At 46.4% G+C, this 23,615-nt stretch overlaps 1 protein-coding gene across 1 annotated transcript; it reads left to right on the plus strand.

Annotated features, from left to right (window-relative positions):
* The first annotated feature begins 1,732 nt into the window (after nt 1–1,732).
* On the plus strand, nt 1,733–12,422 carry Rab19 (RAB19, member RAS oncogene family). Its single transcript, XM_075953717.1, has 4 exons — nt 1,733–1,844; nt 4,815–5,013; nt 8,408–8,591; nt 11,352–12,422. The coding sequence occupies exons 2-4, from the start codon at nt 4,831–4,833 to the stop codon at nt 11,618–11,620; spliced, it is 636 nt and encodes a 211-aa protein (XP_075809832.1). The 5' UTR covers nt 1,733–1,844; nt 4,815–4,830; the 3' UTR covers nt 11,621–12,422.
* Nucleotides 12,423–23,615: the final 11,193 nt, after the last annotated feature.

Below are 23,615 nucleotides of genomic sequence, written 5' to 3' on the forward strand. Positions count from 1 at the left end.
GCAGCGCGTTAGACAGCGTCTTGCTTGTACTCGCTCTAGATAGAGAGAGAAACTATAATCAAGCTTTGAGCTGCCTTGCTTAAAAGAGATATTTTCAAAAATCCTGTGTGGGTAGAATTCGGGGTAAGATGAGTCACAACTTAAAGGTTATTTGAAGGCCTCAGAGACACAGTGTTCTTGAATAAGGGACAATTGTCTCTTATTTCAGGGCTGCAAGACATGAATGCTGGGAACTGAACTCAAGGGCAGCAAGCCGCTTATCCGCAGACCCATCTTCCCTGCGTGAAAACCCTGTTCCTAGGATAGGCTCTGAGAAACACTTAATTAACAGAATCCAGGACTGGTAGACTCTTTGGGTGGAAACAGAAAGAAATTCATCTCAGATCTTTGTTCCTACTGACAGCTTCAAGGACCAATCAATTCTAAGCTTTCTCACACTTAAAATTTAGCCTCTCCAGAGCCGTCCAGTGGTGGTACACGCCTTTAATCCCAGCACTCAGCAGAGGCAGGCGGATCTCTGTGAGTTTGAGACCAGCCTGGTCTACAGAGCTAGTTCAAGGACAGGCTCCAAATCCACAGAAAAACCCTGTCTCGAAAAACAAAAAAAAAAAAAAAAAAAAAAAAAAATCCCAGCACTCAGGAGGCAGAGGCAGGCGGATCTCTGTGAGTTGGAGGCTAGCCTGGTCTACAGAACAAATTCTAGGACAGCCAGGACTGTCTCACAGAGAAACCCTGTCCCGAAAAATAAATAAATAAATAAATAAATAAATAAATAAATAAAAAATAGCCTCTGTTGTGTGGTAGAACTTCTAATTGACCCTGTCTCAAAAAAAAAAAAAATCCCAGCACTCGGGAGGCAGAGGCAGGCGGATCTCTGTGAGTTCGAGACCAGCCTGGTCTACAGAGCTAGTTCCAGGACAGGCTCCAAAGCCACAGAGAAACCCTGTCTCGAAAAACCAAAAAAAAAAAAAAAAAAAAAAAAAAAAGAAAAGAAAAGAACTTCTAATTGGGACTCTCTCCCTCTCTCTCACACACACACACATGCAATAAAGCATCTTTATTTCATTTATTATTTTGTTTCTGTGCTGAGAACAGAACCCAGGGCCTTGCACTTACTAGGCAAGTATTCTACCATTAATTTAAATCCCCCACTGCTCTAAGTTCTTTTGATTCGTGAGCTTTCCATTTATTTGGTTTGGGGATTTTTGTTATATTATTTTTTTTTATTTTACATTCACTTATTTTGTCCTTGTGCGTGTGCTCATGCACATACGCGTGGTCAGAGAACAACTTGCCCTGGGGGTAGAACTCAGGTCTTCAAGCTTGTCAGCAGGTACCCTTACCGACTGAGACATGAGACATCTTATGGACCCTTGTTGCACAAGCACCTGCTTTCTTCCAGTGACTTCTCGAGACCCAGATCAATATCCTCCTTTAACTCGATGTCATCTCGGTTATCAGCCTCCCTGCCCAGCCAAACAAGCAAGTGTATCTGGCAGGATGGAGGATGAAGGATGCAGAGCAAAAAAGGAACAGGGAAGCTTAACAGGTGTCAGTTGCGGGGAAGGCAGTTTCTCTCTGGGTTTTCTCCTGGTCTGATGAATTCTGGCAGGGAAGCTAGCTGTGTGCACTAGCCAGCACCTCAGCCAGAGAGCTTCGGGTTCCTTGCAGGTGGGAGGGATTGCCCTTGTTTCCCTTTCGCTTTCTCCAGCCACCAAACCTGACGCCAGGGGCCGGAACTACAGTTTCCACCGCGCGCGGCAAGGTAGGAGGAAGAAGGGCACTGAGGGCTGCAAAGGTAACGAGGAGAAAAAGCAAACACAACCTGCTTGCCAGCCAGCAAGGTGAGAGAGGGGACAGGTAAACAACAGGTGGACGCAGGGGAAGGTTGCAGGGATGTGGAATGGTGTCTGGAAGGAGCCGCCGTTTCTCCTTGCAAGGCTTGTAGGGGGATTTTGTGGAATCCCAGGGGCCCTTTGATGGGGAGGAAGAGAATCGGGACTTGGGAACAATGTTTCAGCTCAAGTTACAGTGGTAAGATGCCGGAAGTAGAATGGTTTTCTTCAGTTGAAAAGACGCAGAAGAGTAAAAAAAGTGGTTTGATTGTATCTCTTCTCTAGAGGATCATTCCTCCTATGTGATCTCAGGGGCACCTAGAGGTCCTAGACCATTCCTTACCTCTATAAAACCTTTGGTTTCTACCAAAGCATAGACTAGATATTTGTGTGTTTTTATTTGTCTGACAAAATAGACACGAGCATTTGCATGCATTTTCAATTGAGCTTTCCTAAGGCATCAGAGAAAAACAGAGAACAAATCAAGGAGAAATGAGGGTGTCTTATGATAAGAGCAGTTTACTGAACCTCAAGTTCAATCATCAAAGTATTTTGGGTATTTTGGTCTCGTGACATATTTGGTAAGCAGACCTCACCAAATGTGTGATGATTTAAATGCCTAAGTACCTGTCCTTTCGGGCATATGCTTGCTGCTCCAAATGTCTGCAGAGTTGTCATGTGGACTAGGAACTCAGCATGTTACAGAGCAAGGGGAGCCGGAGACTGACAGATAGGAATCCCAGGGAGCTAGGTTTCAGCTCCTAGAATGAAGAGCTGCCCCAGTTCACACTCGTTTTCAGGAGAAATCCAGTTCCTTGAGATTGAAGATATTTAAGCCCAGGTGACTGTTGAAACAGAGATGTTGAAAGTGGGAATGTAGTTCCAGGTAATTGATGCATTGACCAATGGTCCTCAGATCTCATCAGAGTCACCCGGGGAACAGGTACATGCATATCTGTTGTTTTAATATTTTTAAAATATTTATATATTTATTATGTATACAATATTCTGTCTGTGTATATGCCTGCAGGCCAGAAGAGGGCCTTATAGACCCCATTACAGATGGTTGCGAGCCACCATGTGGTTGCTGGGAATTGAACTCAGGACCTTTGGAAGAGCAGGCAATGTTCTTAACCTCTGAGCCATCTCTCCAGCCCCCTGTTGTTTTAATTTTTGTGTGTGTTCATGTGTGTGCACATCATGTTGCAGCCGGAGGTCAACCTCATGTATCATCCTCAGCGCCATCCACTTTGGCTTTGGAAACAGGGCCCATCATTTGCCCGGAGTTCACTGTGTGGACTAGATTGGCTGAGGAGTGAGCCCCAGGGATCCTTTGGCTCCACCTCCCCAGAGACGGGCTCACAAGCACATGTCACCGTGTCTGGCTTTCTTTCTTTTTTTTTTATGTAAACACATAAAATAAAAATAAATGTTTTTTTTGTTTTTTTTTTTTTTTAAGATTTATTTATTATGTATACAGTATTCTCAGTATTCTGTCTACAGGCCAGAAGAGGGCGCCAGATCTCATTACAGATGGTTGTGAGCCACCATGTGGTTGCTGGGAATTGAACTCAGGACCTTTGGAAGAGCAGGCAGTGCTCTTAACCGCTGAGCCATCTCTCCAGCCCAAAAATAAATGTTTTTAAATGTTATTTGTTATTATCTTATGTGTATGGATGATTTGTTTGCATATATGTCTCTGTTCTGCATGCATGCAGTGCCCATAGAGGACAGAAGACAGCATTGGGTTCCCTGAAACTGGAGTCTCAGATGGTTGTGAGGTATCGTGTGGGTGCTAGAAACCAAACCTGGATCCTCTGGAAGATCGGCCAATGCTCTTAACTACTGAGTCACCTCTCCAGCCCCATAAATTAAATATATATGTCTATATATCTATATAAAGAGATAGGTAGGTAGGTAGATGGATAGATAGATGATAGATAGATAGATAGATAGATAGATAGATAGATAGATAGATAGATAGATGGATGGATGGATAGATAGATGGATGGATAGATGTAGTAGATCTGACATAAGTTCTAATAATATGTATTTTTAACTATCTCCTCCAGCTAATTCTGATAATCATTAAGTTTGGCAAATACCAACATTAGAAACCTTTAAGTTATTTTCTTTTCCATACTAGAATTTCCCATAGAGTTCTCCCCCACCCCACCCCCAAGTTTTACTATATAACCTTAGCTATCCTGGAACTTGCTATGTAGACCAGGCTGGCCTTGAACACATAGAGATCTACCTACCTCTGCTTCCTGAGCACTGGGATTAAAGTTGTGTGCCCCCACACACCGCCCTGCCATATCATTCTCACTAAAGTGTTAGTTTTGAATATCCTCCAAATTTAATTTCCTGTTTGAGAAAAATGGAGTGCTACCCAGAGTAAAAAGGCCACGTGGGTGCTGGCAAAATGGTTCCAAGGCTAAAAGCACCAACATCCGCTTCGAGCTCCCAACTGCCTATCACTCCAGTTTCAGGGGACCCAATACCTCTGGCCTCTTCTGTGTGCTCACAGACCTGAGTCTTCCTTAAACTGGCTTCCCAGGCAAATCTCGTCAGTTGTCATGAGTTGATGGGCAGCCAGGCTTTTAGTGGCTGCGGGCACGGCTTCCACCTGACTGACGGCCAGGGAGCTCCTCCTGTAAGCATTCCCTCCACTACCCTGCTCTTTGAGTACCTCATCTTCAGAACTGGGGTTTCCTCAGGCCTCTAACTTGGTAAAGCTGACTACACTCTTTTCCCATCGAAGAATGGTCTTATCAGTGTGAGGGCCTTCCGGAAGCTGTGACCACTTATACCCGGGGTGTAGGCTTGTGGGGCAACTCCCTACACCTGAGCAGGCATTGGCATCCCTCGCCCATGGCAGTGTTTGTCCTGTGAAAGCCACAGCTACCCCAGCTTGTCTTCTACTGGATCCCCGGTGCAGGAACTGAACGCTGTCTTTCCTCCCTGGGTCTATTCTAGGAGCTCAGCCAGAGCCATGCGAGCAGCAGATGAGAACGTGGACTATTTGTTCAAGGTCATCCTCATTGGCGATTCCAACGTGGGGAAGACATGTGTGGTACAGCATTTCAAGTCTGGAGTCTACACCGAGTCACAGCAGAACACCATTGGGGTGGACTTCACCGTGCGCTCCCTCGAGATAGACGGCAAGAAAGTGAAGGTCAGAGGGACACTGGGGTAGCTCCATTGTTTCAGCCAGAACCCCCATTATAAGTAAAGTGTGAACACTTAACATAAGGTTTAAGAAGCCACGAAAGAGGATATTGCTAAATCTACCTAAAGGTCATAATTTCTACAAACCAAAAGTATGATAAGCAGTCAAAAGAGGAAAGACAAATTGGAAATATTTGCAATATGAGAAAAGACTAGCTTCTTTGGTGTAGCAAGAATTTTTTTTTTTATAATTTTGGCACTATACTTGAAACGAAATTCTTTTATTTATTTGTTATGTATACAATATTCTGTCTGGGGGGCTGGAAAGATGGCTCGGAGGTTGGGAGCGTTGCCTGCTCTTCCGGGGGTCCTGGGTTCAATTCCCGGCAACCATGTGGTGGCTCACAACCATCTGTGGTGGGGTCTGGTGCCCTCTTCTGGCCTGCAGGCATGCATGAAAGGAGTGCTGTGTACATAATAAATAAATAAATGGATGAATATTTAAAAAAAAAAAAACAATATTCTGTCTGTGTGTATGTCTGCCGGCCAGAAGAGGGCACCAGACCTCATTACAGATGGTTGTGAGCCACCATGTGGTTGCTGGGAATTGAACTGAGGACCTTTGGAAGAGCAGGCAATGCTCTTAACCACTGAGCCATCTCTCCAGCCCTGTAGCAAGAATTTTGATAAATGTCTAAGAAAAGCACCAGCAACTGTGCGATGGCACACACCTACAATCCCAGCATAAGGCAAAGGCAAGATGACTGAGGCCACCTGGGCCACATTTTGAGTACCAAGGCAGGCTGAGCTACATAGATAGTAAGGACCCTCAATAATAAACAGAGTAGGGGGCTGGAGAGATGGCTCAGAGGTTAAGAGCTGTTCTTCCAGAGGTCCTGAGTTCAATTCCCAGCAACCACATGGTGGCTCACAACCATTTGTAATGAGATCTGGTGCCCTCTTCTGGTGTGCAGGCAGAACACTATATACATAGTAAATAAAGAAATTAATAAAATAAAAGGAACTAAATTAGGTAGTGCGTGCTTTTAATCCTCGTACATGGGAGGCAGAAGCAATTGGATCTCTGTGAGTTCAAGGCCAGCCAGAGCTATATGGTGAGACCCTGTCTCAATAATAAACAGACAAAAGGCCAATGAACAAATATAAAAAGTGGCCACAGAACAGACAAAACTTGCTTCATAAATTTTGTAAGAATACAGTCAGAGCCAGCATGACAGCTTACCCCCAAGTCTGACGACCTGATTTCCTTCCCTGGGCCCTACTTGGTAGGAGAGACTCTGCTCTGACCTACACACGTGTAGAGGGCAACATGTCCTCGTGCACACAGATAAGCACTGTAGAGCAGGAAAAGTTCAGCTTGCAGGCTTATCTCTTGAGGGAAAGAGACGTTTACCGTTTGCAAACTGGCGAGACTTTGCTCTCTGTAGAGCCAGCTTCACCCATATTCCCCAGAATTCATATTTTGTTTATCCCAGAACTTCCCCCTAAGTCTTGAGCATCACTTCTAAGTTAATTAAAGCCATCCTTTATGAGTGACATCACTTGTACTTTATACAACAGCCTAAGCGACTTAAAAGATGGGGCTCCTCTTTGTAGTCAGTCCTTTGCTGTCCTAGAACTCACTCTGTAGACCAGGCTGGCCTCAGACCAGGAGATTTGCCTGCCTCTGTTCCCCAAGTGCTGGAATTAAAGGTGTGTGCCACCACCGCCACCTGGCAAATTCTCTGATGTCTTGGGCCAGGCCACTCCTAGCTCCCATAGGCATTCTGTTCGTCTCAGTCATTCTCCTGAGACCCTAAATCGTGAACACTGTTCAACAGAGCCCATCTTTATGGAAGAAGCCATCTGTGCTTTGTAAAGTCTCATGTAATCATGTCTTAAGCTTTATTATACACAAAGGACTCAGTTAATTGACATCAGAAAATATTTTTCCAAAATTGTGCTGTGCTTACACATGGCTAAAATAAACAACCTAGTGTCAGACTCTAGAAATTTGTCCCTGCACTGGCTGACTAAGTCAGACTGAACCAAGTTTCATTCGTACCTCACCTGGGTCATTTCCCTGCTGACTGTGATGCTTGCAGGCACCCACACACGCAAGCGCATGCACACACACACACACACACACACACAATGATTTTAAAAACATAGACACTGGGCTGGAGAGATGGCTCAGAGGTTAAGAGCATTGCCTGCTCTTCCAAAGGTCCTGAGTTCAATTCCCAGCAACCACATGGTGGCTCACAACCATCTGTAATGGGGTCTGGTGCCCTCTGCTGGCCTGCAGGCATACACACAGACAGAATATTGTATACATGATAAATAAATAAATATTAAAAAAAAAACATAGACACTATTGAAAGGTGTATAAGTTGGCGCTGATGTGGTCCATGCTTGGGATGATATTCTGAGTACTGTGATAAGGATGCTACTGGATGCGAATGATGGGGGGAGAGTCTTCTGTTTTGTGTTAATTTCATTGGTTAAATAAAGAGACTGCCTTGGCCCTTTAATAAAACAGGAAATTAGGTAGGCGGAGTAAACAGAACAGAATGCTGGGAGAAAGAAGCTAAGTCAAAGAGTCGCCATGATTCTCCCACTCCAGACAGACTCAGGTTCAAATCTTTCCTGGTAAGCCAGCTCGTGGAGCTACACAGATTATTAGAAATGGGTTAGATCGATATGTAAGAGCTAGCCAATAAGAAACTGGAACTGATGGGCCAGGCAGTGTTTAAAAGAATACAGTTTCCGTATAATTATTTCGGGTAAAGTTAGCCATGTGGGCGGCCGGGTGCCAGGGACGCAGCCCACCGCTCTTATTACAACACGCGAAGTCTGAGTGGTCCTTCAAAACCAGTGCAGGTCAGCCTATACCATCCCCTTTGCCAGGATTCCTCCCAATGTGTGAACTCAAAATATGAACCCAAAAATCTAGGCCAAGGGATGTCTGAGGTCAAAAGTCAAAAGAAAAGACCCAGGAATAAGTAATCCTCCCATCAGTGGGAGAGCCCCTCAGGGTGACCCCTAAACCAGACAGCACATTTTGACCCCTCCTGGCCCTACTGAATCTGAATACATTGAAGTAAGACGTGGGAATTTATTCGTTCTTTTAAAATGTATATTATTCATTTGCTGTGTGTGCCTATGTGGGCATGCCTGCCACTGTGTGTGTGTGTGTGAAAGTGGAGGAGAACCTGCCAGAGTTGGCCCTTTCCCTCCACCACGTGGGTCCCAGAAACTGAACTCAGGTCGTCAGGCTTGGCGGCAGCACCTTTACCCACTGAGCCATCTTGCCAGCCCACAGGAAACTACTTGTAAGGTGACTTAAATGAAGGACTGTCCACGTTGCTATCCCTCCTGTTATCTCTTCCGCCCTACAGATGCAGGTGTGGGACACAGCAGGCCAGGAGCGCTTCCGCACCATCACCCAAAGCTACTACCGGAGTGCCCATGCCGCCATCATTGCCTACGACCTCACGCGGCGATCCACGTTCGAGTCTGTCCCTCACTGGATTCGCGAGATAGAAAAATACGGCGCCGCTAACTTGGTCATCATGCTGATCGGTAGGGCGTTTCCCGGGCGGTCAGCTTTGCTTGCCCCTCCTCTACCCACGCTCAACTTGCTTTCCTCAGTAGTGCAGGATAAAATCCTAAAACTCAGAGAGCGAGGCCACCACAGCCAGCAAAATCATGATCCCCAGGAGGCAAAAAGGCTGGTGAGGGTTCAAACTTCAGGAGTCTGACCCCAGGTAGTTTATTTTAGGCATATTTAAGCACAGTACCATTTGGTGAAAACTTTCCTGGCGATAATTAACTCAATGCCATGAGCACAATAAAGCACAAAGTGAGATAAACATCGGACTGATTACAGGCTGGGCGGTGGTGGCGCACACCTTTAACCCTTGCACTTGGGAGGCAGAGGCAGGTGGATCTCTGTGAGTTCCAGGCCAGCCTGGTCTAAAGCGTGTTCCAGGACAGGCTCCAAGGCCACAGAGAAACCCTGTCTCAAAAATCCAAAAAAAAAAAAAAGGGTACAGCTTGCACCCCAGAGCTTCTCACCATGGGATGAGCAGAGTAAACTCTATGAAACACTTGTCAGCGATATGTAGACACCTAGGTTGTGTCAGTCACACAGAAAATACAGAAGAGCTTGAGGTTTAATAGACCCCAAATCTACCAGGCAGTGGGGGCGCACGCCTTTAATCCAACACTCAGGAGGCAGAGGCAGGCAGTCTCTGAATGCAAGGTCTGCCTGGTGTTCCAGAACAGCAAGGGTTACACAGGGAAACCCTGTGTAGAAATAAACAAACAAAAAAGCCCCAGATCCCCTCAAATGAAAGTCAACTGGCCAATTCCACACTTATGGGTGTGGAAATTCCTAAGTGAAACTTTTTAAAAGATACATTAAAGTTCACTGGAATTACATGTAATCCCATGTCTCTGGGTGATGATGAGTTAAATTGAACGTGCGGGGGCCTGGAGAGACGGTTCAGTCAGTGAAGTGCGTGCTATAAGATCCTGAGGACATGACTTCAGATCCTTAGCTCCCAGGTCAAAGTCAGGGGCTATCGCCCACATCGGTGGTCCCAGTGCTGGGAAAGAGAAACAGGGAGAGCCATGAAATTCATTGGCCAGTGAGTTCAAAGTCCACAGAGACCTTATCTCAAAAAAAAGAAAGAAAAAAGGGAAAGCGTTTGAGGAGGCAACTTCTTCTTGTGGTAGGTTACACTGATGTCTGCCTTATAAGGTTCTTAATTTATTTATTTATTTTTTCTGAGACAGGGTTTCTCTGTAGCTTTGGAGCCTGTCATGGAACTTGCTCTTTTAGTCCAGACTGGCCTCGAACTCACAGAGATCCACCTGCCTCTGCCTCCCGAGTGCTGGGATTAAAGGCAAAGGTGTGCACCACCACTGCCCAGCTGGAATTTTTCTTCTTTTTAAGCTGTCAATCAAAGGAAGGGGCTGGGCATGAATGCTAGGGAAAAAATTTAGGAGTTCAGAATTTGCCAGATTCTGGTACATTTGGTGCTCTATAAGAGCCTCAGGGGCTGGAGAGATGGCTCAGAGGGTAAGAGCATTGCCTACTCTTCCAAAGGTCTTGAGTTCAATTCCCAGCAACCACATGGTGGCTCACAACCATCTGTAATGAGATCTGGTGCCCTCTTCTGGCTTGCAGGCATACACACAAATAGAATATTGTATACATAATAAATAAATAAATATTTAAAAAAAAAGAGCCTCAGCAGGGCCTGAGCCACCATCTCTGGACTGTGACTATGCCACCAGGTTCAGGCTAGCCTGGGCTACATGAGGACCTGTAACAAAGAACGCAGAGGGGGTGGGCAAGATGGCTAAGTGAAAAAGGCACTTGCCACCAAGCCTTAAGACCCAAGTTCAATTCCCCAAGAGAAACAACTCTTGAAAGTTGTCTTTTGACCTCCACATACGTACTAGGGCATGTGAGTGTTCCACACTCCCAACACAAGACAGAAATGTACCTTTTTTCTTTTGTTTTGTTTTTCGAGACAGGGTTTCTCTGTGTAACTTTGGCTACCCTGGAACTCACTCTGTAGACCAGGCTGGACTTGAATTCACAGAGGTCTGCCTGCCTCCCTAAGTGCTGGGATTAAAGGCATGTGCCACCACTGCCCAACATATAAATGAATTTTTTTTAATTTAAAAAAATATGGCTGGCCGGGCCGTGGTGGCGCACGCCTTTAATCCCAGCACTCGGGAAGCAGAGGCAGGCGGATCTCTGTGAGTTCGAGACCAGCCTGGTCTATAAGAGCTAATTCCAGGACAGGCTCCAAAAAACCACAGAGAAACCCTGTCTCGAAAATCCAAAAAAAAAATAAAATAAAATAAAATAAATAAATAAAATAAAATAAATAAATAGGGCTGACGGGGCTGGAGAGATGGCTCAGTGGTTAAGAGCACTGGCTGCTCTTCCAGAGGTCCTGAGTTCAAGTCCCAGCAACCACATGGTGGCTCACAACCATCTGGTGCCCTCTTCTGGCCTGAAGGCATACAAGCAGGAAGAACCCTGTATACATAATAAATAAATCTTTAAAAAAATACAAAGACAGGCCAAGTGGTGGTGGTGCACACCTTTAATGCCAGCCTCGGGGGGCAGAGGCAGGTGGAACTCTGTGAGTTTGAGGTCAGCCTGGTCTACAATGTGAGTTCTGGGACACCCAGTCTTGAAAAACAAACAAATAAGCAAACAAACAAAAAAGAAGGGAAGAAAGGAAAGGAGGGAGGGAAAAAGTTCATTTTCAATAGACAGGTTGTGTTCTCAGTTATCTTTCCACACCTCCTCTGTAGGAAACAAATCGGATCTGTGGGAGAAGCGGCATGTCCTGTTTGAGGACGCCTGCACACTGGCTGAGAAATACGGCCTCCTGGCTGTCTTGGAGACGTCCGCTAAGGAGTCCAGGAACATAGACGAAGTCTTCATCCTCATGGCCAAAGAGTTAATTGCCCGCAACAGCCTGCACCTGTATGGGGAGAGCGCCCAGCAAGCTCTTTCCCAGGATTCCAGCCCAATTTTTGTGGCCCAGGGCCCCAGCGAGAACACCCGTTGTACTTGCTGAATGCGTGTGGGAAGCCAGAACAGAAGCCAGGGTACACAGACGCCAGTGTCTCCAGGCAGAACTGCAGGCGGAGCCTTACTCCTGGCCTGGATGGGCAGCACAGACTCTGAGGACAAGGGGATGCCGATGTCCTTCAGGACCTGGGGGAAGAGGTTTAGGATGGACATTCCCCATCCTGGTTCTGTCTCCCCAACACCCCAAATGTTTTATACTGGAGTTTTCTTCTCTGTTGTACAAAGACAGTGGTGATGGCAAGGAGAGAGAGGGAATATGGAGAGATCGGAACAGTCTAGATTTGGAAACAGGTGGGGGAAGGCCTGTAATGAAAAACCAGAGTTGCCAGACTGGTGGGGCACGCCTTTAATCCCAGCACTCTGCAGGCAGAGGCAGGCGGATCTCTGTGAGTTCGAGGCCTGCCTGGTCTACAAGAGCTAGTTCTAGGACAGGCTCCAAAGCCACAGAGAAACTTTGTCTTGAGAAACAAAAATAAATAAAGGGAGGAAGGAAGGAAGGAAGGAAGAAAGGAGGGAAGGAAGGAAGGAAGGAAGGAAGGAAGGAAGGAAGGAAGGAAGGAAGGAGAAAAGCCAGTGCTTCTTGACAGTCACAGCCAGGTCTTCCCAGGGAGCCAGGGCTGTTGGCTAAAAGCCAGAAATGCCATCGTCCATCTTGACAAATGGTCAGGAACCAGGAGGCAGATGGAACCGGCTCCACCCCTGCTGATCTGTTTGACCACGGGGATGGAAGAGATGCTTACCATGAGTTCCTAAAACAGCAAATTACCTACCACACAGAAGTCAGTTCTGTATTGAAATTAACTTGTCACTGGGCGGTGATGGCACACACCTTTAATCACAACACTCAGGAGGCAGAGGCAAGTGGATCTCTGTGAGTTTGAGGCCAGCCTGGTCTATAAAGCAAGTTCCAGGACAGCCAGGGCTACATAGAGAAACCCTGTCTCAAAAAGCAAAAAAAAAAAAAAAAAATTTAGCCGGGCGATGGTGGCACACGCCTTTAATTCCAGCACTCAGGAGGCAGAGGCAGGCGGATCTCTGTGAGTTCGAGGCCAGCCTGGTCTACAAGAGCTAGTTCCAGGACAGGAACCAAAAGCTACGGAGAAACCCTGTCTAGAAAAATCCAAAAAAAAAAAAATTAGTTATTCTATCGACTATCTGCAAACCAGCATTGTGTCACTTCCTGTAAGATGTGGCCAAAGAGCAGCTGATGCCTTCTTGTGATGGAGGAGCTACCACTTCTGAACTACAAACAGAGGGTTTGAGTGTAGCTCCATGGTAGAGCATTTGGTGAGCGTGTATAATGACCTAGATTCAATCCCCAGCACTGCAAAAGTAAATGAATAAATAAACAATAAGACAACAGAAATAAACTGATACAAACATAAAGAAGGGCAGGGATGGCAGTGAACACTGCAGTTCCCGCCCCCTGGGAAGTAGAGACTGGAGAGTCAGAAGCTGACGGTCCTTCTGGCTACATCACTGAATTTGAGGCCACTCGAGGTCTGCCTGAGACCCTGTCTTATAATAGTTTATGGTAGGGTTTGGTGGTACAGGCCTGTAATCTCATTTACTCAAGATACTGAGGCCGGAGGACCAAAAGTTCAAGACCAGGGATGAAGACATGGCTCAGTCATCAGCAGGTCCGGCTCTTGCCAGTATTCAAGCTTGGATCCTGGTGCCTGTGTGGGGCAGCTCACAACCGCCTGTAACTCTTGCTCCCATAGATATGATGCCCTCCTTAAGATCTGCCTTGGCTACAGAACAAGTTCAAGGGCAGCCTGGGCAATTTATCAAGACCCTAACTCAAAGGGCTGAGGATAGAGTGACAGAGTTCAAGTCTGAACCCTGGGTTCAGTCCCAACACCAGAAACCAACCCACACCAAAAGGAGACAAGGAAGGGTGCTATGGGGTCACACCCGGCACAGAAGGGGTCCTTAGCTTTAGGACCCCTGAGGGCAGCAGATACTCATCTGCACCTCTGAGACTGACAGAAGTTGGGTGAGAGCCCTGGGGAGTCAGCAGGCCCTGGTTTACCAACTCCGGTGCAGAAGGGAAGCTGCCACTAGCTGAAGCATATGGGGGCCTCTCTACATCCTCTCGTCCTGCCGTGGCTTGGTCCCCCCACTTTCCCTGTCCTCTTTCTAGCACCCCAGCGGCTGTACTGAGATGGAGGGAGCACACATCCTACAGGAAGCCAGTCCTTCAGGCCATCTCTGTCCTTCCCTCTTAGCCCGACTTCCCTAAGGCCAGCCTTATATTGTCCTCCTGTTTCTCCTGAGGACGTCAGGTAGGAGTGGGAGCTTGACCTTAGCCAACAGAGGGAGACAGGATGGAACTTAGATTCTGACCTTCATAACGGGTCCACACATGAATTCACCATGGCAGGACAGGAAGGGCAACGGAGAGAGCCTGTCTCATGCAGCTCCTGCCTGCTCAAGCAGGAGACACCTTACACCCTCTCACGCAAGCGTGCTATGGATTGTTTTTACGTGTGTGTGTGTGTGCGCATGCACGCACGCACGCACACGCAAGTGTTATGGCATATTCGTGGAGTCAGTTCTTTCCTACTCGTGGGTGTCAAAAATTGAACTCAGATTGTCCGGTTTGGTGACAAGTGCCACTACTCCCAAGCTGTCCTTTGGGCTCACTCACAACATCTTCCTAAACCGTACGTAGCTAGGGGCATTCCCTCGGATTCCGGGTACTCACCAGCCTTCAGCCACCGAGAAAGTGCCCAAGGAGAAGCTAAGTTTGGCTCAGGTTCAGAGATTTCAGGTTTCAGTTCACAGAGGGCCTGCGGTGGCACAGCAGGAGGGAAGCTGTGTGTGGGAGGCTGGGAAACAGAATGGAAGGGAGGACTTAGAGTCAGTCCCAAGATCTCTTTCAAGCCATGCACTGATGACTTAACTTCCTTGTACTAGGCATACCCCCTAAAGGCTCCAGTTCCTCCTTCCCACCAATAGTGTCAACAACAAAGGCTCAAGTTCCTTCTCTCCAGACAGAGCTGTAACAAAAACTGCAAATTTGGTTCCTCTCCCTCACTGTTTTTGACCCACCATGAACTCTCTCCCTCTCCAACAAATGTATGCCGCTGTGATGTCCTGCACCATGATGTTATACAGCAAACGGGCCTCTCGCCAGGGCCAGCACTGTGACTTAACCCATGAGCTAAATAAACCACTTTTCTTTGTAAGTTACCAAGCCTCGAGTATCTCATTACAGTAATGTAGATGGACAAAGGGCGCAGTCTGCCAAAAGTCAGGTGTAAAGGCTGGGCGATTAGTGCCAAGCATTCTGGAGAAGATGCCAGGTAATCGCTGAGACATGAGGTCAGGTAGCATGTCACCGTACAGGAGACACTTGGCATCCATGCCAGACTGGAGACTGAAGAATCTCTCCAGCAGAAGGCCCACTGTGTCTGCCACATGAGACGGCTCTCCATGCTGCCTGTGAACACCATACTTCACCTGCTGCTTGTAGGGCCTGCTTTATGGAACCTGAGTTGTTTCTTCAAGGCCATGAGATGGTAGTCTTCTAGTTCCGTCATTTCTTCTGTGGTAACAACTCTTCTTGGAATTCTGGGAAAGACTACGGAGGACTACCCATCTTCCTTTTCATTTTCATAACTGTCACTTGAGACCTACTGTTCTCCCGATTTACCAAAAAAAAAAAATAAAGTAATTTTTGGGTTGTTGGTTTTTTTTGTTTTTTGGGGGGTTTTTTGTTTTATTTGTTTTTTCTTTTTTTTTTTTTTTTGAGACAGGGTTTTTCTTAGCTTTGGTGCCTGTACTGGAACTCACTCTGTAGATCAGGCTGGCCTTGAACTCACAGAGATCCTCCTGTCTCTGCCTCCTGAGTGCTGGGATTAAAGGTGTGTGCCACCAAAAACTAAGGGAGATGGATGGGAGACTATGTCTTGGCGGTAGGGCACTTGCCTAGCACGCAGTAGGCCCTGGGTTTAAGCACCAATATTCTAAATTAATGAACAAATAAATGATTAAAGAGGTAAACAAACGGTTAACAACTTTTGAGAGAGTCTCATGCAGTTTAGGCTGGCCTTGATGTCACTGTGTAGCCAGAAAGGACCTTGAACTACTGATTCTTCTGCTCCCATCTCCCAAGTACTAGAATTACAGATATACGCCATCCCACCTAACTCAAAAAATCTGTCTTATGGCCTGGAGTGATGACTCAGAAATTTAGAATGCTTGTTTTCCAGAGGACCTGTGTTCATTTCCCAACCCCCACATTAGATCGTTCACAACTACCCCAGTGATGGAGGAAGGTCATTGGTTAATTAATAAAGAAACTGCTTGGCCTGATAGGTTAGAACATAGGTGGGTGGAGTAAACAGAACAGAATGCTGGGAGGAAGAGGAAGTGAGGCAGACACCATGCCTCCCCTCTCCAGAGCAGATGCAATGAAGCTCCGACCCAAGATGGACGTAGGCTAGAATCTCCCTGGTAAGTCACCACCTTGTGGTGCTACACACATTAATAGAAATGGGCCAAGCAGTGTTTAAATGAATACAATTTGTGTGTTGTTATTTCGGGGCATAAGCTAGCCATGCGGCCGGGAGCTGGGTGGCAGGAATGCAGCCTGCAGCTCCTTCAACACCCCAGCTCCAGATCTGACACCCTCTTCTGGTCTCCATAGACACCCACACATGTGTAGCATGCTCTCTCACAAACACATACACAAAAACACATCTAAAATATTTAAAATCTAGGCTGGGTGTGGTAGTGCATGCCCTTAATCCCAACACCCAGGAGGCAGAGGCAAGAAGGATCTCAGTGAGTTCAAGACCAGCGTTGTCTACAAAGCAAGTTCCAGGACAGCCAAGGCTGTTACAAAGAGAAACCTCATCTTGAAAAAAGTCAAACACACACACACACACACACACACACACACACACAAATAAGAAATAAGATAAAAAATTAAAATCTAGCCATAGCATGTCTTTAATCCCAGCGCTTGGGAGGCAGAAATAGAGAGATCTCTGTGAGTTCCAAGCCACCCTGGTCTGCATAGTGAGTTCTAGTACAACCAAAGCTACATAGAGAGACCCTACCTCAAAAAAAAAAAAATCCTGGGTTCACGGAATACTCTTGCTCTGTATCAGCATCCTGAGTAGCAGGGACTTCAGATATATTCTGCTGTGACTAGCTTAGATGTGTATTTATAAATAACTGTAACTTCATAGCCAAATTCACAAGAATAGTGGCAATCTTTGGGGGTTAAAATGAAGAGAGAACAAACTATCAGAAGCCCAGGTACACCTTGGGTTGCCTTGTGGCTGGGAGGAAATGGCCTGTCCAGTCGGGAAAACGAGGCTGTAAGCCTCATTGCCCACAGGGAGACAGGAGAGGTTACAGACTCACAAAGATCTTCAGACCACTCAGCAATGTTTAAAATAATCACAGATCAGAGAAATGGCCCAGAGTGTTGGAGGTACTTACGGCCAAGGCCGACAGCCTGAGCTTGAGCCACAGGACTCACACGGTAGAGAGGGAGAACCAGCTCCTGCAAGTTGTCCTCTGGCTTCCATATGCATACAATGGCATGTACACACAATGGTGTGTACATATAAACACACACACTTGCACACAATGGTGTATACTTATAAACGCACACACTTGCACACAATGGCATGTATGCACACAATGGCATGTATACACACAATGGCATGTATACACAAACACACACACTTGCACACAATGGCATGTAAATACACACACAAGGCATCCCCAAGAGCTGGAGACATACCTTAGTTGATAGAGTGCTTGCCTAATATGCACCAATCCTGGGCTTCAAGCTTCAGCACCAAGTGCGGTAGTACACACCTATCATCCTAGCACTTGGGAAACAGAAGCAGGACAATTAAAAGTTCAGGGTCATCGTCACCTACATAGCAAGTCAGAGGGACAACCAGGGATACAAGAGACACGGTGTCAATAAATCAAACTATTAAAAACGAAAGCTTGACAGCTAGTGTTTACATTTCTTTCTCTTTTTCTCTGTGCAGCCCTGGCTGTCCTGGAACTAACTCTGTCTGTAGATGAAGCTGGCCTCAAACTCACAGAGATCCACCTGCCTCTGTCTCTCAAGTGCTGGGATAAGGGCATGCGTCACCACCATCCACATTTCTAATCCCAGCAGTGATGTGGGATTCCCCCTCTGTATGCTGTGAATGTGCTTTGTTACCACTGGTTAATAAAGAAGCTGCTTTGGGCCTATGGCAGGGCAGAATAGAGTAAGGCAGAAATTCCAAGCAGAGAGAGGCGGGAAAGAAGGCGGAGTTAGAGAGACGCCATGTAGCCACCAAAGGAGACAGATGCCCCAAACCTTGTCAGTAAACCACGAGCCTCATGGTAATACACAGAATAAAAAATGGGTTAACTTAATATGTAAGAAAAATATACTAAGTAAAAATATACTTAAGTTGGTCGAACAGTATTTTTTTTTTTTTTTTGGTTTTTCGAGACAGGGTTTCTCTGTGGCTTTGGAGCCTGTCCTGGAACTAGCTCTGTAGACCAGGCTGGTCTCGAACTCACAGAGATCTGCCTGCCTCTGCCTCCCGAGTGCTGGGAGTAAAGGCGTGCACCACCATTGCCCGGCTGAACAGTATTGTAATTAAATAGTTTCTGTGTGATTATTTCAGATCTGGGTGGGGGGAGGGACAAGCAGACTCTACACAGCTCTTGCACATGGGTATCTTGAGGTAGGAAAATCACAAATTCAAGGCCAGCTGGAAAAACAGGGAAACCCGACTTCAAACAACAAGCACTGCCAGGCGGTCGTGGCCCACACCTTAAATCCCAGTACTTGGGAAGCAGAGAGAGAGGCTGATCTGTGAGTTCAAGGCCAGCCTGAACTACAGAGCTAGTTCCTCTACAGTTAGGGTTGTCAAGCAAAAAAAAAAAAAAAAAAAAACAAAACAAAACAAAAAAAAAACACATTCTAAAAACAAAAGACAGGCTCTGCAGGCCTTGCTTTATTTATTTTGTTTGAGAAGGGTCCCACTGTGTATCCTCCCTCTCTGTCCGGGAACTCACCAGACAAGACCAGACTGGACTTAAGTACAGAGATCCACCCCGACATGATGGGTTTAAAGGTATGTGACACATGTCCAGCAGCACTCAATCTCAGCACTCTGAAGGCAGAGGCAGGTGGATCTCTGCGGGTTCCAGACCAAAATGGTCTACACAGTAAGTTTTACTGTGAAGCCAGCCAGCCAGCACTAGATAGTGAGCCCTTGTTTCACAGAAGACAGACAGAAAGACAAAAACAAAAAACAACCAAGTAATTTGCACCTTGGAAGGAAGTACACCATCGGGCGACTGCAATGCCACCCTGTGGACACGCACCAATTACAGTATCCACCGGCACTGAAATTCTCAAATTCTAGTACACTTTGGGGGGTGATCTAGATTCAGACAGTCCTCCCTACAGCTTACATGTGTGAGAAGAATCTACGTGAATACCAGCAACTTCTTATTAAACTTTGGGCTACTGTTCAAATTCTCAACACTTGGAACTGTATAGACTGGAGGGTTTCTGTGAACTGTATGCACAAAAGTCTTGCCTGCCACAAAGAGCGAGGTGGGCTTTCGCAAAGCTTGTTAGGCTTCTGACTGCCCTGTAAACCATTTCCAGTGGACTTGACCCTGACTCAGCACTGGACAGGCTGTGTAGAATAGAATTATGGCTATTTTCACACACCCACAATATTGTATAGCTAGCAACCAGAGAATTATATGAAATCAAGATCCCAAAAGGGGCCGGGCAGTGGTGGCGCACACCTTTAATCCCAGCACTCGGGAGGCAGAGGCAGGCGGATCTCTGTGAGTTCGAGGCCAGGCTGGTCTACAAGAGCTAGTTCCAGGAAAGGAACAAAAAGCTACGGAGAAACCATGTCTCGAAAAATCCAAAAAAAAAAAAAAAAAAAAAAAAAAAAAAACCCAAAGGGTGTTTTGAAAAAATAAAGATATAAAACGCTTCTTTCAGTATTTATTGTCCAGGGGTATACATACCTGTTAATATTTCATAGCTCATAAATTGTCCCTGAGGCGGCTGTGGCGTAGCAAGTGGGGTTTCCAGTTTCCTAATGATGGCCAGCAGAACATGCGAGAGGGAGGGGCATCAGCGCCTACCTTGAGAAATCTTGGCTTTGACAATGGTGGGTGGCCTGTCAAAATACCATCTAATACGGTTCGTTGGGCCGGTGAAGCTATGTTGTGTGGACTGTGAATAAAGATCATTCTGAAAGGGTGAAGAAGATGCAGTTCCTCACACCTGAGATGAGATCAAGTTCCTTACACCTGAGAACTTGATCTCATCCTCCACCATGGACTGGACACTAAACAGTCTCAAGAGCCAACATTTGAGCTGGTGGCATGGCTCACCTACCATGACTGATGGATGAGCTGAGTTCTGTCCCGAGGAGATAACAGACTCTCTTGTACAAGCACGCATGCACACGCACAGAAATTCAGTAAAAAAAAAAAAAAATGAAGTAGTCTTTAAAAAGTCAACATTTACATGGAGGAATGGCTAGAGCAGTTCTCTCCCATGGCTGTGACTTTCCCCTTTATTTACAATTTGTAGAGTTTATTTTTCATAAGTGATTTTTTTCTGTGCTTTGTTGTTTTGCCTGAATGTATGTCTGTGTGAGGGTGTCAGATGCCCTGGAATTGGTATTCCAGACAGTTGTTAGCTGCCATGTGAGTGTTGGGAATTGAACCCGGGTCCTCTGGAAGAACAGCTAGTGCTCCCAACCACTGAGTCATCTCTCCAGCCCTTGTAGAGACTAATGAAAGGAGAAATTACCTTTGATCCAGAAATTCCCATTACCTGTGGTCTCTAACCACAGGTACTGAGTGAGTGAGCATCTGTAGTCTAGGCAACCCAAGCATAAAGCTGCAGACAGACGCACACTTCAGCTGAGCTGGCCAGACTGTTAGGTGTGGTGACACGCACCTTCAATCCCAGCACTTGGGAGGCAGAGGCAGGCAAATCTGCCAGTTCAAGGCCAGCCAGAGCTACACGGTGAAACCTTGTGTGTGTGAGTCAGAGAGAGAAGTAACAGTAACAAAACCCTAGCACTCAGAGGCAGAGGCAGGCAGATAAATCTCTGAGTTAGAGGCCAGCCAGGTCTACAAGCGCTAGTTCCAGGACAGGAACCAAAAACTACGGAGAAACCCTGTCTCGAAAAATCCAAAAAAAAAAAAAAAAAACCTAGAGAAACCCTGTCTCAAAAAACCAAAACCAAACCAAAACACCCCCCCCCCAAAAAAAATAAACAAACAAAAAACCCCTGAATAGTCTCCAGAAATTTGAAGGTCAACAGACATTCTGATTTCTCAAAGCAGGTTGGATACCACACTTTGGCCCGTTTGTTTAGCATCTGCCCAGAATACAGAACTGTCATGTCAAAGTGTTTTGCCTACATATGTACGTCTGTGTGCCTGGGGCTTGACAAGATCAGAAGAGGGTGTTTGGTTTCCAAAAACTAGTTAGGGATGGTGAAGAGCCACCATGGAAGGGATTAGAACTGAACCCAGGTTATCAAGAACAAATTCTCTTAATGGTGGACTCATTTCTCCAATCTGGTTTCCGTCTTGCTACAGGTTTTCACTTTGAGACAAGACTTCATTCTGGGGGGCTGGAGAGATGGCTCAGTGGTTTAGAGCACCGTCTGCTCTTCCAGAGGTCCTGAGTTCAATTCCCAGCAACCACATGGTGGCTCACAACCATCTGAAATGAGATCTGGCGCCCTCCTCTGGTGTGTGGGCATACATGGAGGCAGAATGTTGTATACATAATAAATCTAAAAAAAAAAAACTTCATTCTGTAACCTTGGCAACTATCGAACCCAGCTTTTGTTCCCTTAGTTCCACGTCCCAATTGGGCATTCTCTTTATGAGTGAGGGTGGGGGCATAACCGCTTTCCACAAAACTTACTGCCATGGAAAAGGGGGCTTTAGTCAGATAAGGACCTTGGTTTCTGACTGAAGCTACATGATTTGTGTGTGACTGTTGCCTTATTTACATAGGAGCACTACACACAAGTTTAACTTTAATACAGTGGCTGCACCTTAATCAGCCAACAATTCCAACTCCGCAGCTACCAGCCTGCTTCTCTGGCAGCAGGCACAGGTGTGCAGGCCACACCCGGGTGGGAACTCTGTTTCCGCAGGGCAGGCGCTCTGCCTGCTAACGGTAGCTAGCTCTAACTTAGATCTCTATAAATAAGACTTAGGATTCAAAGGCTGGGGTGAAAACCTGTTAGCTCAGAGGTTGAGTAGCAATTACCTAAGCTTCTCTCCTTGCTGGTGTCTCCCAGAGAGCGCCCTTCTGCTCATCAAAACAAAAGTCACTCCAAATGGTTCCCACTCCTTCCAGTGCCCAGGTGCCCTCTGATTACTTTCTGGAACTAGTTGCTAACTCAGCTGATATGGGATTCCCCTCTGTGTGCTGTGAATATGATTGGTTAATTAGTAAAGACAACTGGCTTGGCCTGATAACGCAGAGCAGAACTTAGGGGGGAAACTAGGCAGAATGCTGGGAGAAAGGAGGCGGAGTTGAGAAGCCATGTAGCCCCACTGGAGACAGATGTAGGCCATAAACTTCGTAGTAAAATATAAAATACTGGAAATGGGTTAATACTAGATGGAAGAGCCGGGCAACAAATGCAAACTCGTGGTTCAGTCCGCCAACTTCATGCTTATGAACTTAACTCGTTCCTCAATCTAAGGCCACAAGAATGAGAAGCTGTGAAGAGCAGCAATGGTTACAATGTCCCATACCTCCACCTACCTCCAGACCTCTGCTATAGTCTTCGTGCCTTTTCACTAAGCATTTTCTTTTATGGTACTGGAGATTGAATTTTTTTTAAAGGTTTACTTACGCAGTGTTCTGCCGCACCAGATTAGATGGTTGAGCGCCACCGTGTGGGGGCTGGGAATTGAACTCAAGACCTCCAGCCCCCCTCATGATTTTACTTATGCGTTTGTATCTGTATGTGGGTTAGTGTACACTGAGTACAGCTGTCCATAGCCCTGGATCCCCTGGAGCTGCAAGTACAGGCACTTATGACCTGCCCACCATGGGAGCTGGGAACCAAAGGGAATAACGTGCTAACCACTGAGGCATTTCTCCATCCCTGAACTTTAGCCTTTAAAAAAAATGGGGTATGTGAAGGTGGGCTAGAGACATTGGCTGTGTGCTGGAAAATAATGTTGAGGTACAATGGAGCTGGAGAGATGGCTCAGTGGGTAAAAGCACTAGGCTGCTCTTCCATGTACCCAGGTTCGATTCCTAGCACCTCCATTTTAAATAACAATTAGCCATGGTGGCACACACCTTTACTTGCGAGACAGAGCTAGGCAGTACTCTTTGCCAAGGGTAATCCAGCCTACGTGAGCTCCAGTGAGATCCGTTCTCAAACAAAATGAGGTGTCCCATGGCTGTTATTTTCTTGCAGAGTACTGGGTTCAAGTCCCAGCAACCCACCTTCAACTCCATTTCCAGGGGATCCAATACCCCCACCATCTTCTGACCTCTGCAGCTACCAGACATATATATGGATATTCAAGCCAAACCTTCACAATACAATAAATACATCTAAAAATTAAAAGAAAATTTGGTTGGGACACTTAAGAGTTGAAGGAGTATCACCTCCGGGACAAGGAGGCCTTGCCTCACAGCCGTGGGTTCAGTCAAATCCTGCATAACTGTGTAGAGTTGTACTTGGGTGCACAGAGAAGAGGACCAGGATTTAGTTCAAAGCCACCCTTGACAACACTGGGATCCATGAGACACTGTTATGACAAACTGGGAATGGTGGCACGTGCCTTGAATCTCGGCACTCTGGAGGCAGAAACATCGGAGTTCTGAGCAGTCAAGGTGACACAGTGAGGCTGGAGCGATGGCTTGACAGTTACTTGCACTGCCTGTTCTTCCAGAGGACCTGGGTGCA

Source organism: Microtus pennsylvanicus, chromosome 19 (assembly GCF_037038515.1).
Source record: "Microtus pennsylvanicus isolate mMicPen1 chromosome 19, mMicPen1.hap1, whole genome shotgun sequence".
In the NCBI taxonomy this organism is placed as follows: Eukaryota; Metazoa; Chordata; class Mammalia; order Rodentia; family Cricetidae; genus Microtus; species Microtus pennsylvanicus.

Coding starts and splice junctions, on each gene's coding strand:
- Rab19 (XM_075953717.1), top strand. CDS start 4,831: ATGCGAGCAGCAGATGAGAACGTGGACTATTTGTTCAAGGTCATCCTC. Junction 5,014..8,407: donor TAGACGGCAAGAAAGTGAAG/GTCAGAGGGACA, acceptor TCCGCCCTACAG/ATGCAGGTGTGGGACACAGC. Junction 8,592..11,351: donor CTTGGTCATCATGCTGATCG/GTAGGGCGTTTC, acceptor CCTCCTCTGTAG/GAAACAAATCGGATCTGTGG.